The sequence below is a fragment of the Myzus persicae genome, unplaced genomic scaffold, assembly GCF_001856785.1.
Source record: "Myzus persicae strain clone G006 unplaced genomic scaffold, MPER_G0061.0, whole genome shotgun sequence".
NCBI lineage: Eukaryota > Metazoa > Arthropoda > Insecta > Hemiptera > Aphididae > Myzus > Myzus persicae.
In genome coordinates, this window is record NW_019103713.1 from 210,236 (window position 1) to 226,140 (window position 15,905).

At 32.5% G+C, this 15,905-nt stretch overlaps 1 protein-coding gene across 4 annotated transcripts; it reads left to right on the forward strand.

Annotated features, from left to right (window-relative positions):
• The first annotated feature begins 3,848 nt into the window (after window positions 1-3,848).
• LOC111035125 (zinc finger protein chinmo) lies at window positions 3,849-14,013 on the forward strand. 4 transcript variants are annotated; one of them, XM_022316645.1, is made up of 7 exons: window positions 3,849-5,680; window positions 9,273-9,383; window positions 9,462-9,625; window positions 10,496-10,713; window positions 11,295-11,772; window positions 11,931-12,113; window positions 12,863-14,013. In XM_022316645.1, exons 3-7 carry the CDS (start codon window positions 9,508-9,510, stop codon window positions 13,087-13,089), a joined length of 1,224 nt encoding a protein of 407 aa, XP_022172337.1. In that variant the 5' UTR covers window positions 3,849-5,680; window positions 9,273-9,383; window positions 9,462-9,507; the 3' UTR covers window positions 13,090-14,013. The 4 variants fall into 4 exon arrangements, with proteins under 4 accessions (XP_022172337.1, XP_022172336.1, XP_022172335.1 ...); XM_022316644.1 differs by lacking the exon at window positions 9,273-9,383 and having other exon boundaries at window positions 3,850-5,530; window positions 5,594-5,680; XM_022316643.1 differs by lacking the exon at window positions 9,273-9,383 and having other exon boundaries at window positions 3,850-4,512; window positions 5,594-5,680.
• The last annotated feature ends 1,892 nt before the right edge of the window (window positions 14,014-15,905 follow it).

A 15,905-nucleotide genomic window follows, 5' to 3' on the forward strand; every position in this document is an offset into this window, starting at 1 on the left:
AATAAAACCTACGCGACAATGACCGGGCCGAACGACGCGCAAAACTCGTTGTATACCGTACCTACCAATCTACCTACTATATATAATAGTAATAATAATACGCGCATAATATTATAATAACAGCACATTGCACATGACGTATTATTATTTTATTATTATTATTATGTACCTACGTCCTACCTACCTACACGTACGTAACGACGTAATGTGCGTTCGTTCACATTGTAATCGCACACACACGTGACACGTAATAGTAATAATAATAATAATAATATAATCAGTCCCCGTTTTCGTGCGCACTATACGAATTGGGCGTAGGTACTGCTCGTACGACTGCAGATGACCGTCGGTATGAATAACAGTCCATATTATGCGGACTGAAATGCAACCGGGCGGCGGTTCCGCTGCAAAACAAATCAATAAAATATGATGTTGTGGTTTTAATATCGTAGTATCGTACCTAGATGGGTAGTACGTGGCGGTTTTTGTTTTTAATGGTCGAAAACATTATAAAAAATAATGTTTTCACGAGATGTGGAAAAAAAATACGATTTCATAATCTGTCCGGAAATCTATAGCGAATATGTGTAAAAATAAAAAATGCGTGGAAACGATAACGATACAAACGACACGCATTCAACGGGTAGCTCCGGTAGTAACATAATATCCGATAAAAATACAATAAACTGTTCTCTATTTTATAATTATTATTCGCAGGAGGCGGAGGCGGTTGTATTATGAAAAACAAAAAATAAGACTTACATATTTCGCTACATATATGTGATATACTGCAATGGTGTGATGAATGATAATAATTGATAATATTATTATAATATTAATGAAACGTTATATTATTATTATGATATTATCGCATGTATGATGTATCATAATAATATGTAGATAAGATAATATTATTATAATAATCTTTAGATCGAGTGCGGCAGGGGACGGGGAAGCGGAGTGCGGATAAAAAAATATTATATTATAATACAGGTCGATTCAAATGGAATGTACATAGTCGCTTGGCGAAAAAACGTTCTCCTATGTGAAACAAAACCTTGTTTTTCGAGAGGGACGTTGTAGTAGACAGTTTAAAAAATAAACGCTCAGTATAAAAAAATGTAGTGGGTATAGGTTTATTATATTAAAAAATTGTTTCGATTTTTTTGCACATAGGTAGGAGGTTTTTCACGCCAAGCAACGATATTTTAAATTTTTTGAAAATCGAGATCTCTGAAGCGCATTTCGTGCTATACTACCTATACTAATGAGACGGAGAGAAGCCAAGTGACTTGTGTTTTTTAAAGTGGTTTTCCTATTTCTTTTGACTTATAAATACTATATTTTATAGCCCGCAATTCGTGCCGGTGCAGTAGGCGAATATACAACTTTCAATTTAATATTTCGGGGGGAGGGGGGGAGCTTAAGCCGTTAAGCCCACTTCCCTAGCTACGACACTGACACCCGTCACAGATGCCTATTTACAGCAAAACGAAAGGTTATATTATATAACCTCAACGATGGTTCGGCTGTTCGACAGCTATCGTGACGCAGCTGAGCTCTTCGCATCACCGCGGCCTCCAACTGGCCTCCAAGAAGCCCCGATCGATACCCCCCGCGACCCACCTCTGCCTAGCTAAAAGCACGAATAACCGCGGCCATTTGAAAGGTTAAACACCCGATAATCGAGATGCTACGCAGAGTGCAGTTGGCCCAAATTTTCGCGACTATCATGTGCCTTTACATATTTAATTTATATTATAGTTTAGGTATAATCTCGAATTTAAGTAATTAATATATTATTTCTTCGATAAAAATCAACGAACCAATGAAAAATTATGCAAAAACTATCTGCACTGCTTCCGGAGGGCATAACAATTTTTTTTTTTTTACTTTGAAAAAATGTGGGTCATTCCTGAAAAACAAACTAAATATTCGCGTTGACACGCCTGCTGTAGGTTTTTTAAAGTTGGTATTGAATTAATTCGAATCAAAATACGCTGCGGATAACTGCAGAGGAATATTGTGTTGGACGAATATAATATGCGCCGCTTGCAAATGTTTCATCGAAACATCCATACGTACAACCTATAGATCGGTACTAAAAAAAATTGCAGTGATTTTTTTCGAACACTGCAGGTCACGAGACTGTTGGCTGCACGCGACCCGAAAAAAGTTTACCCTGTCGGTACGATATTATTGTATAGAGTCTCGGGGGGTCACGTTGAACGTAGGTATATATAATTATTGCCGCGGTCTTCCGCAGCTGGAAAAAACTTTGTTAAGTCATTAAGTCATTGATTAATATAATAAACACACGTCCTACCTCTAATAGTCGACCAAAGCTCTATCGCCGTGCGTACTCGAAATTTGCTATACCTACCCACCTGCAACTCATTCGTTTTTAATCGCCCTGTATTACAATATGATATTATAATATCATTATTATTATTATTGTTGTAGTAAAGTGCGTGCGGATTTTGCGCGGCAAAACGAGATCGGCCGGAGACTTGTGCGTGCGGGCGCGAGCGATTCGCCGCCGTCGCCGCCGACGATGGCCTTCGACGCAGACGACTCGGCCGACGCCGAGCACAACGTTATAATATTATTATTACAATCGTATATTATGCGTGTGTGTCGTAAAAAAAAAAAATTGGAATCGAAAAAAAAACAGCATAACGCGCGTGCTGCAAAAGTGAGCGAGAGGGAAAACGGACGGAACACAATAAGTGCGTGCGAGCGTGCGCTGCGGTGGGTTGCCGGGTCGGTGGGAGGGCGGGCGAGGGGAACCGCCGTAAAACAAAAAAAAAACTAAGCGGCGCTCGCGTAGCGAAATAATATTGTCGAAAAAGTAATGCCATACAGGGTGTGATCCGTTTCGGGCGGCGACACTCTTGTAATATTATATTTTCAGAAAAATGTGCAAAGTTTTTGAAATTAGGTGCTCTTGTTTTTCGTGCGGTGTGTTACAAGCTCGAGCCTCGCGAATATTTGGGCGAAGTTTTTTTTTCAGTTTTTGAACAAAAAACTATACATTTTTGATATTTTTCAACCACGTGTTTCATTCGTTTGAACGGAGAGTTTTGGTTTCCTGAGCGTTCGCGGAGTGTTACGATCCACAAAAATCGAATTTCAGACGAGTAGGCAGTTATAAAGTTTAAATTAGGTACTTCATAAGCCATTTCACTGCTCTGCTCGACTGGACTTCGAAAAAGATCTACTCTAATTGTAACTCTTTAAAATGCAAAAACTATTCTCGTCCGAAATTCGAATCGTATACTATTGTTATAAAAGTAGTGCAAAAAATACGTAGTTCTCTGGAGTGCTCGGAATTGAAAAATTTGAAAAAATTGGAAAACAATACCGGTATGGTAAAAAAGCGTAAAAAATTGTTTTTTGACATCTTGTATCGATCGTGTAAAATGAATAGTATATTTTTCAAAATAACGATTTTGGATTTTTTGAAATAACCATAGCGCCGTGCGCGAAATATTGAAATGGATCACCCGGTATGGTACGTTAACAGTCGTACAACGAAAAAAACCTTCGCGCGCGCGATTCCGATCTCTCTCGAGCGGCGTGTCGGCGGGCAGCCGAAGGCCACCGGTCGCCGCTGCTCCGCAATACGACGCATAGCAATAGCACTACGACAGCAGCAGGCTACAACAGCATATAAGGTCGAACGCAGTGTTGCAACGTGTATGGGCGCTGCAACACCGTGCACGTTCCCCCCAGCCCGTCCCCGGCCCATCACCCATCCCCCTCCCCCGCCAACCGGGACTACGGTCGGCGGCCGTCATACACTCAGTGCGTCGACGGCGGCCGAGGTCGGCCGACCCGACTGCGCGCGCCGTGTCGTTTGGCGGGCGGCGGCGGCGGCGGCCGTGGTCGATACGCGCGAGGGGTAACAAAACGGAGAGCGAAAATCACGTCCCGGCGGCGGCCACGACCCTTGCGTCACCGCGACCGCGCGGCGGACGGGTGGCGGTGCGGGATAGCCAGCAGACCCGCGCGAACGCAACCGAGCGGCGACGGCGGTGGTGGACGTTCGAGCGCGACCGGCGCGGCGGGGAAGCGGCGGCGGCGACGAACGCGACGGCGACGGTGGCAGGCGGCAGGCGGCGGCGCCGCAGTATTCGCACAGTGCGCACGCTCGCGGTTAGTGCGATTTTACCCGATGCAAAAACGTCAGCGCGAAACTTCGCGACTCGTCAGTTTGACCTACTGCATTATGCCATTTTTGCCTTCCGGTCCGCTGCTGCCGTTCTGCGAGTGTGCGTCGCGCGCGTGTGTGTGTGTGTGTGAATGAACGTGTGTGCGCGCGTTTTTTTATCCGTCTGTGTGAGTGTGTGTGTGCATGTGTGTGCGTACGCAGAGCGAGTGCGTTTTTTTTTTTTGCTCCCCCAATCGCGAGATTGCAATTTTTTTTTCACTCACGTCCATCGTGCCGATCAATTTGTAACAATTTTTCCGCTAACAACACTCGCGGGGAGAGTCACTCGCTGCTCCAAGGTAATAACCATCAACAACAACAACGACAACAACAACAAACTAACTAACAGACGACCCAGCATACGAGCCTCAGATCGCCTTCACCTCGCAGCGATTCGCGAATATTTTTTTAACCATTTTCATATTTTTTTTTTTTTTATCAAAACACCTAGTTTTTATCGTCGTATTTCTTTTATCAATTTTTAATTTTTTTTATCAATTTTTCTCAATCGGCGACGAGTTACCACGTCGTCCGTGCGCGCGCGTGTGTGTGTGTATGTGCAAAATAATATCATCCACCTACGCGATAAATCGCGAGTCCAGTATCAGCCTACTATCACATTTTAATAAACTTAACAATAATAATAATAATAATAATAATAATATTATCATACTCGTATTTTATAACGGACGAGCGAGAGACGTTTGGAAACCGGACGTTTCTCACCCCCGTCCGAAAAACACCCCCGGCCACCCACCCACCGGTCGTAGCCGCAGCCGACGACGACGACGACGTCGTTGCTGTCGACGGACGACCCGTCAACCGCGTGCAAATCGCTTGACGCCGCCGCCGCCGCCGCCGCCGTCGTCGCTTCAATTCGCTTCCGTTCGCAGACGCTGGCGCCCCTCACCGCTGGCTGGCACATTGGGCTCGTGACCACGACCAGATAACTCGCACCGCTCGACCGCTGTGGTAGTAGGTGGTTGCCGCTGCTGCACACTTGCACACACACACGCGCGGGCGCTCTCGACGACGACGACGACGTTTTCACGGTCATCCGTGCGCTATGCAAATGTTTGCAATTGCACCACTGCCCCGAACATCATCGCGGCCAGCAGCTGATGTCGTCCGCGACTGATGTCATTCCGCGCCGTCACTGCGACATACACCGTTCAAACCGTTGAAATTCGCGACGAAAATAACCCTCCCTCGAACGCGGCCGCCCCGACCCTCTTATCGCGCCGCCGCCGCCGCTGCAAGGTGAAAATCTAACCAGCTCACTGTACCCACTTACGTGACCCGGTGTTGTCTTTGAATGTAAAATAATTTGTATTTACTCACTATATCTCTCTTCCTCTCTCTATGTGTGTGTATGCGCAGACCTGAAGACTCAACGACTGGGGGTCTACCACCTCGATGCCATGAATGTATGACGGAATCGTCCGCCGTGCCACAGCCTGCTAATTGGTAAGTCTGCACGTGTGTTGCTCCCGACAATAATAATACTATGGATAACCCACTGGGAAGTCTGGGATTTTTAAAACTCGACGCTATGAGGTATAACAATTTGTTATTTCCAGTCGTAGAAATCACCTGGATGTAAATCTGCCTGGTGTTGTTGGCTATAAGATTTCAGTTAGGTAGGCAGAAACTGTTAGATACGTTCATGTGCGGACTGGGATTATTTATCATGCCTGGAAAAGTAGAGCAAAAGTTAGAGTACATACCTACGTCTAAATAAATTCTGAGCATATATTATGTACAATAGTATTTATAATAATGTATTGTGAATTAGTGCATTATAGTCAAACATTCATTGATTTATTGATATGTAATTTTATGTACTATATAAAATATTAATGTGACTTAATATAGGTTGTTATAATTATTTGGTATATGATCCATAGTAAATTTAAAATTAATGTAGGCCAAATAATCTATCTAAAAAATTATAATTTTCTGAATTAAGTTTCCCACTGGGTACATTTCATTTAGGTAGTTAAGGTAATCTATAATATTATAATAATATCTAACAGTAGTAAAACCAATTTTTTTTAATAAATAGGTATTCTTTTTTATATCTTTACCTATAGAAATCATTTTTGCAATAAATAAGCATAATGAGTAATTACTAAACTTGTAATAGGTAGTATCTGAGATCTGTTTGTAAATACTATTTAATATTAACATATTATGTTTTCAATTTGTATCGGATATATTCATATTATCATTGACCGATACATACTCTTAACTTACTAATAATTAGTTAATTTCGAGTTTAATGTTATGCATTACGTTCTTAAAACTAAATATTAGTTTATTAGTTGCTCATCGACTAATATAGTTATTAATCTGTGTTAAGCTGCCAATTAAATAAGAATTAATTATTTTTATCAATAATAGGTAGGTACATTATGTCACAGGTATAATACTAATCAATTAATTATAAAATTTGGATAGTTTATAAATATTATGAGTTACCTATGACCTATACCTATTATGGTGTCAATAATTAATAATTATCTAATAATTTCTTATTAGCATACCTATAACTAAATTAGATTGACAACAGTCAATACACTCTTAATTTTTCACAAAATCGTTACTATCATGAAAAACCTACACTAGAGCAATGATAATAATATAATAACTGAAGAAACGTTTTTTTGTGCTTTGTTACTGCCATATATAAGATATAACAATAGTAACAAAACTTTTCAGTAAATAAAATTATGTAGGTATAGCAGATCACATCTCCATAATATCTAATTTCTATAGGTACCTACCTAGCTAATAGAATTATAAACATACTAATGGTAAATATAGCCAAAACAGGTCAATGTTATTCAAGAATATGATAATTTATATCTTGCATTCAATAATACATAATATTTTCAACAATGATTTTAATCGGCTATCTATCTATTACTTCTAGCTGTTGAAATAATATATATATATATATATATATATAAGTATATGTGAAAATTTTCTCAATTTATTTACCTACCAAACTTGTTTTGTATTTGTTATTGTTGAATGTCTTCTCGTGTACCTAAAATAAATCTTCTTTATTCAATATTGGTTCTATATCCATTATATTAGTTTCATAATTAGGTCTTATTTTATTTATAATGAGATTACCTTTTCTAGTTATACATAGTACTTTAAAATACATCCAACTTAAATAGTTCACTTGAATAATTATCTTCTAAATATTAAGTATTCTACCATAACTTTTATAAGTAGGTATATTATAATTTATTTTATTTTATTTGATTGCAGACAGGCATTAATTGAAAACAAAGCTACAACATTTTTTTTTCTAGTATTAATTTTTGTATAATTTTGATCTTGATTTACACATATTCATATATTCATAAATAACATTAAACAATGATAAATGTTAACAAACATAATCTTTTGACTGCTAATAAATTAAAGCGAGTATATAACTATCTGCATAGGTCATCATTATATAGTTAATATCCATGAATTTTACAGTTCTAAATTGAAACATTACAAATTTTATAATTTGCCATGCTACTTAATGCTAGAGTTAATTATTAAAACAACATTTCTATCAAAATATCACACATAAACACTTAAATTTGTTTACCATGCTATTGTAATAATCAAACCAGACGTAATCTGATATAATAAATGATAGACAGAAATATGCGCCTGTAAATATTTTTTGCTTGTATGCATAAATGTAATAATAGGTACCTATTATGTACAATATTTTTATCAGAGTTTCAATATACTTTAGTTATTACTCAATAAATTTGTCTAACGAATGATTTCAATGAATATTTTTAACAACCCTATGTATTATTTAATAGAGTAGGTCATAGTAGGTGCAAACATATTATTTATATGATTTTAATAAATAGTTTTAGTTTTCATAATTTAATAACTTCATTTTCTCATTTTAAATATCCAATTCTTTATTATACATGATATAGATTATAGGTAGGTAATTATAACCACAGTACATTTTTTCTTTATAATTTGATTTCAAAGAAAAACAGATTACTAAAAAAATCATTTAATTTTGAAAAAATCTCATGATTGTTAGATAATTTGGTTTTACATGTTATGAGGTACTTATCAGTCATGACCATTCAAATTTCAAAGTAGAATATATGTCTCAAGAGCATTGTATTACTCTATAAATTGAAAATTTGATACAGGTACAATTTAAAAGCAGTTAAATGAATAGGTACTATCAATGATCTACATCTGATAGGTCACTTAAACTAAAAGTGCTATTATTTTATTATTATTATTTTTTGTATAACACGTTTTATACTTTTAGATTATAATTTATAATGTGTACTTGTAGGTGAATAAATTAGCTCTGCAAAGATTATTTTCAGAATTAGTGCATCAAGTGATAAATACATTAATAGATTCTTTCAATTTCAAATTCAAAATTATAATACTATTTTCATTTTGTATTTATATTGTGGTGAGCAATATGGAATGAGTGTCTTTACCCTGTAAATTTTTTTCATTTTAATTCTCAACACATAAAATAAAATTTATATTAAAAGAAACAACTTTATTTCTAAATTGTTTTCTAATTGTAGACATAAAATATCAACTCCTCCTTAATTACTTTTTTGTTTGTATTAACCAGAAAACTAGTTCAGGTATCTATTAAGTATAAATAATTGTTCACCCTTTTTCTTTTACTTTTATTAAAAATTCTTACATTCCTTCTACATATCTATGCGGTTATTTATTCTTTTGTTATTTTAAGACTGTACTATGAGAAAAATTGTTCAATCAATTAATTTACAAAAAATGTAGGTAGTTAGTTAGTTAATTATTAACTAGAATTAATGCTTTGACATAGTCGAGGACATAGTTCATTGAACATTTATTTTATTTTAATACATTGTCTTTGTTCTTCCAGAGAAGTAAATTTAATTAATATTTCCAAAAATGTTTATAACTTTGAATTTTAATTGCTTTTCAATTGCACTAAAATAAATTAATGCTTATAATTTTGAAAATTAAATGTTAGAAACTTATCTTGATTTTGTTATCATAGGTAGTTACATAATATTTAATCATAAGGAAGTTCAACTGCCGAGAAACATTTGATATTTTACCTATGTAATTTTATCAGACAATAGACAATTTTTTTTAAAATTTTAATTAGGTATTTCATTTTTTACCATTAACTTGAAAGTTACTGTCTAAATGTTGCTATAAATTTATGTACTTTTTATTTTTACAGGGTCACTGATATGTCTTTTTAAATATTGTCACAACAACAATCTGGAATGGACCCTCAGCAACAGTTCTGTCTTAAGTGGAATAGTTTCAGTAGCAACCTTGTAACTGCATTTGATAACCTTTTCAAATCGGAAAGTTTAACAGATGTGTCATTGTTTTGTGAAGGTAATATAAAATATGTGTAATATAAACCTACTGCAGTAGAACCTCAATAGTCCGATGAACACAACTCACAGTAGTTCTAATGGAACGTTAATCCATTAAGAGTACATTGTACCCGCTTACGTGTGTTGTCTCTATTTTACTAACACATAAACATAACATACCACAATGTATACGTTTGGCAGTTCTAATTATGTATTGTTACCTTCATATTAAAGTAAATTAATGTATTATAAAGCTTTAAGGTAAGAACATTATATGTGGTCTAATAATGGTTTTTCTACAATATTTAAATTTTTTAACAAGTTATATATTACATAATTGTAAATAATCATAACTTGTTTGAAAACTAAAATATTTTAAAACCCTAACGATTGAACTCAGATTATGTTTTTACCTTTAAGTTTTATTATAGGTAAATTCACTATAATATTAAAGCTAACACAAAATTTGGAACTGTTGACGTGTATGTTGGTATGGCAGAAAGACTTTGTTTACAACACATTCTTAATAGTAACAATGTCATTATTTAAGACCTCTCCTCTCCATTTCATAATTACTGCTGTACCTACTGTATGTAACGTTAAACATTTTTTTTTTTTAATTAAAGATGAGTGAGTGCATTACTCAAAAAAAAATTAATGATTTTTATAGACAAAAAAATTTTTAGTCATTGATCTATTCTTCAAAGATATCAAGTATTCTATACAAATTGCTAATCTGGATAATAATAATTAAAAATTTGTCCGGACTATCAAAGTTCTGCTGTAGTATGATTGGAGGAAGTACCTACTTAATGTATTGCCTATTAAAATATATTATGAAGAAATTATTAAGTATATGTTGAAGTAAATATTTATTTTATTTTATCAGGCAAAACATTCAAAGCTCACAAACTAATTCTGGCAGCATGCAGTAAACATTTTCAAGAAATATTTGAAGCTACTCCACTAGGATCAAGTTTAATTGTCATACTTGATGGGACATCGTCTACAAATATGGCATCGTTACTTGAGTTCATGTACCGTGGGGAAGTACAAATATCTCAAGAGAGGCTCTCTAGTTTTTTAAAGACAGCAGACAATTTACAGGTAAAATTGATCATTTTGTTCTAAAATTCTATAAGATTTTCCATTGTTATTGTAATGGTAGGTATATCAAAATAAATACATTTTTATGAATTAAAGTGGTTTATATAATTATTAAAAACTTATTACTATCAACAAAGTAATGTTTAACTTGCTTCATAGTTTACTACCGTTTACCATCATTATAAAATTACTAATAATTGAACATTTTATTTTTCTATTTAAAATCACATTCATACAAATATATTTATACATAATAACAGTTATTGTTAAAAATAATCTTAACTATTTAAATGTTTATGTTTTTTCGTTATCAGATCACATAAATATAGTGTGTATTTTTTTATTGGATAAAGATAAATAGCATGGAATTTTTATACATGCTGTTATTATTTTATAGTTTTTTTTGTTTATTTAATATACACATATGTATATATAAATATATATATTATATATATACATATACCTAGAACCCTATAAAAAAAAGAACAAATATTATTGACAACATGTTTTATTTTTTTATTTTTTTGATATTTCAATTTCATACAATACAATATAACTATGTATTTTGAAATGTTAATTAGGTTAAAGGCCTGTCATTTGAGTATGACAAATTGTCACTCACAAGTCAGCGTGAACAAGGTAATAGTGAAAATAAAACAACAAATGATTCTCCAAGACCAAAACAAAATGGATCCGCAGAAGCTCAACTTCCCTCTACCTCATTTAGTCCGCTCCCATATATAACATGTCATTATCGTCAAACAACTGTGCATTCTGAACAGCATCCTTCATCACCTGACCCCCAAAGAAATAATAAACGAGCTCACCATAACAATCCCAACACAACGCCGGTTTCTGATACACTTGGTGTTCGAGCATCTGTCTTAAGAGATGGTTCCAGACCGGAACGTGAATCTCCTCTTTCTTTGACCTACTCTTCACATTCATCAGCGCATTTGGAAAATTCTCATCAGCCCCAATCAAATAATTCTGGTCCTGTAGACGCTACTACTTCATCACATCATTACCGTAATGTGACTACTAATAACTGTGGAGAAGGTATACTATTTGTGTTGTTTTTCTTATTCTTAAAATAAACTTAATTGAATAAAAATGTAATGTTTTTAAATCAATTATTTTTACTTAAACAGAACTAAACATTCTTTACTCTTTCATTGTTACTACTAATTTATGTTAAAATTAATAATAAAAAACAGATCTGCGAATTAAATCTGAACCTGCAACAACGGCACCCAATTCTGGGGAATTCCCACAAAATACAAATACGACCAATGAATGGAAAACGCCAGATAATGGGACAACACCACCATCTCCTTCAAATCATTCATGGAAGATAGATACATCTCATAAAAATGTTGTTTCAACTCTAACTCCTGATGGTAATGTATATACTACTTACGCTACCAATGTTTACCATTGACATCTTTATAAAAAATATAAACATTTCTAAAAAATGTGATCAATTTCAAGATAAATAATTCTGAGAATGATTTTATGCAAATTCCGTGTTTTTGGCCAAATTTGGTATCAAGCTATCTTGTATTACTAAAACAATATTACTATAATGTATGCTAGACTAACACGCTGTTTCCAGGAATAATTTTTTAAATCTAATGATTTATCATTGAAGAATTCAAAACACCTATTACATACTTGACAACTCCTGTATAGCAGAACATTACCCACTTGTCCGCCTTTTTATTATTATTCTATTATAAATTTATAATTTATAGTCCCCTCACTCTTAAATTTAATATTAAAATATATACTTTGCCTTAAAGTAAAATAATCAATCAGCCGAACTATTTTTATCAGTGCTGTGAAGTGCTCATCTCCCACCAATAACCCAATGTTGGCGTGGTTATGTGGTTCTCAATTTACCAATTACATCATTCACAATTGTTCTCTTTTAACAGTGTATGGTATGGGATGGTTCAATTTAACCAGTATATCACTATAAGTTGAAAATATCTTGTATACAATTTATTGATATTTTTTATAAAGCTTAAAAGTAATAAGAAATCAAATAATATAGACAGAAGTTTTTAACTACTTATAATTATAAAAAAATTACATTTTACCTATTAATATGGTATTTAATGATTAACTATAAACTTTTTTTTTATAGGTAAAAAATTACAATGTCCTTATTGTGAACGATTATATGGTTATGAAACAAATCTTAGAGCTCATATAAGACAGAGGCATCAAGGAATTCGAGTTCCGTGCCCTTTTTGTGCTCGAACATTTACACGGAATAATACAGTGAGACGGCACATCGCCAGAGAACACAAAACAGAAATTGCAGTGAAATCAAATCCAACATTTCCGCAAACTGCAAATCACAATCAATAATTCTTAACAAATCTACCTCTTTCCCAAATATTTTACCCTCCCCAACACTATATATATAATATATCTACCTCTCCTTAAGCATTAATCATACCACCAGTTGAATATAAAATAGTCTGGTACATAAGCAAACTGCAGACTAACTGCCTTTAAAGTACAAATGTAAACCATAAACACTTCTGCAACTATTAAGACTGATGAAGGTGGTGTTAGTTTTTAGGTGAAAATACATTTTTATGACACCGCCTTCAATGTGAAACTTACCTCAATGATTTTTACACGTTATATATTCAAATATAACTTATAATATATTATTTATAATATTAAAAATGTTAATGTTGATTCTGTGGATTGCTTATGTCTCCATAAGTTATAGTAATACGCTGTTAGTTAAGTCATTAAGCAGCTCTCTTATCATTTATTGTGTATTGATAAAAAAAAGTGGCTTTGAATGGTACATTTTAATATAATTTGTATTCATTTTTATAAGTAATTGAAATCGGTTTTTGTTGTTAATTGTTAATCTTGTATTTTAGAAAAATTCGAGCCCTTGTTTAAAAATGGGGTTTATAATATTGCCTCGAGGGAAAGGGGGGATTATTAGCTTTATTGTTAAATTTTGAAGTGGACTAAATGAATTCTTTAGGTGAATAGCTCATATTGCTCATAATAGCAATGCATGTTTAACATTGAGGTTTTAATAACTTCTCATCTAGTATTTGAAACGATGATATAAATTTGATTGTTTAGGTATTGAATTATAAATATACTGCATTTTTTAAGAAAAATTTATTTCAAGTACATCTGAATTATAAACTATACACGTGAATTAACATTTAAAATTTTAATTTATAATTAATATATTTACAGCGTGTAATGTTTCATTTATAGTCAGAATAATTTCCAAGTATATAAAAAAAAAAAAAAGGAAATATTATTGTTAGAAAATAGAGACAAAGCCTAGAACAATCTATTAACAAAATATCATATTTTTAGTGTAATACACTATTTTGTATTATCAGTATGCTTATTTATAACACTGTTGTAATTTGTATTTTGAATGCATTACACATGATGAACACTTAACATATTAGTTAAAATCTATTATTATTGCATTATATATTGTACCTGATAAAAATTTTAATTCGATTCAAACATCTTAAAAACAAAAATGTACCATTCATTTTCCAAATTGTAACCGTTAATGATTTTTTTTTTAATACTAGTCATATAATACTGCTCCACTAGTCACAATATAATCGAAGCCAGAATTTGTTTTTATTGTGTTATTATGCATACTTAAAATAATTGTAAATTATATATGTATACCTTGATTATAAATCCAAATAGAAATTTATTTTTATATTTGGAATCAATGTTAAAGCGCTTGTCGTTCGCATACATCTTTATATAAAAAATTTGTTTTAGGCATATATTTTTTTTCTTGATTACATTTTTGTGTAGTCAATGACACATTTAATAATTCTATTAAGACGTCATCGCTACTTTAATTAAATAACTTGTTTCGGCTTAATGTACAAATTTTAAATTAAGTAAATATTTTATGTTTAAAAAAAAAAATAAAAATAAAAAATTTAAAAAAAATATTAACAATAATATTATTAAAGTATAAAATGAGGCGAACTGCGGCGGAGACATAAGTCAATAATATATACTTACCATTTCGCCTCGTGTAGTTTTAATGTAACGATAGTACAAGTATTTTTAATACCACATGTTATAGTTTTTATTAGGTTAAGCTGTTTTATTATTTATTTTGTTATTTAAACCGTTAAGAATTTTATTATATGTTTTTGCCTGTTTCATAACTAAAAAACGTATACCTACATTATTTTCGCAGTCACTTTACACACTAAACAAACTGTATGATTCAAAATTTTTTTGCATATTTATTTGTTATTTTGGTTTGTCTTACACTGGTAAATTGGTTGGTTGTTATGTTTATTTTTTTTTAATGTTTCATTACATAATTTCCAACTGTTGTGTGGCACTAAACTTTTCTTCTTTATTTTGTGTAAGATATGCCATTCATAACATATTATTTTTATAATTAATTATTATTATTATTATTATTATTATTATTATTATTATTATTATTAATATTATTATTGTTACAAGCATTTTATTATATGATTTATTAATCTTTTTTTTTTTCGTTTAGTGATAATTGAAACAAAATGATTACCGTGTTGGTACATAACTCAGAGTACAATTTGGTGTCTTAAGTAAAGTTTATTAGTAAAGAAATATATGATATTATTTGGGGAATTTTTTGCACTAAAATTAAGGTGCAGACAATCTGTAATATGTTTGTTCAGTATTCTGTTATAAGTTATGACATTCCACATTTAGAGTGACGTTAAGTGTTAATTCTTTATTGTTGTTAGGTAAACATCACTTTAAGAAATTATATAGTAATATTTTTAATGATGACCTATAGTACAAATTGACTACCTCCACTTCTGATAAGTTTTAGAATAATTAAATTATATAAATTAGGCTAATATTATCTAATTCATATCTATAGTTTTTTGTTTAAGTAAGTTTTAATATTATTTTAATTATCATTATTATTGTAATCAATGTAAATCATTGTTTCCTAATCCATCTACCTCTTTTTTTTAAATATATATTAATAATATGATTTTGTAAAGATATAGTACAAAACAGTGCAAAAAATTCCTCTGTTTATTTTCTTTCTTTCATTTTCTAAATGTACAAAGTTAATATTAATAGTTAAGTAATATAGGATTATAATAAATTGTGTTGTTATGTTAATGTTGCTGATTTGTAGGTAT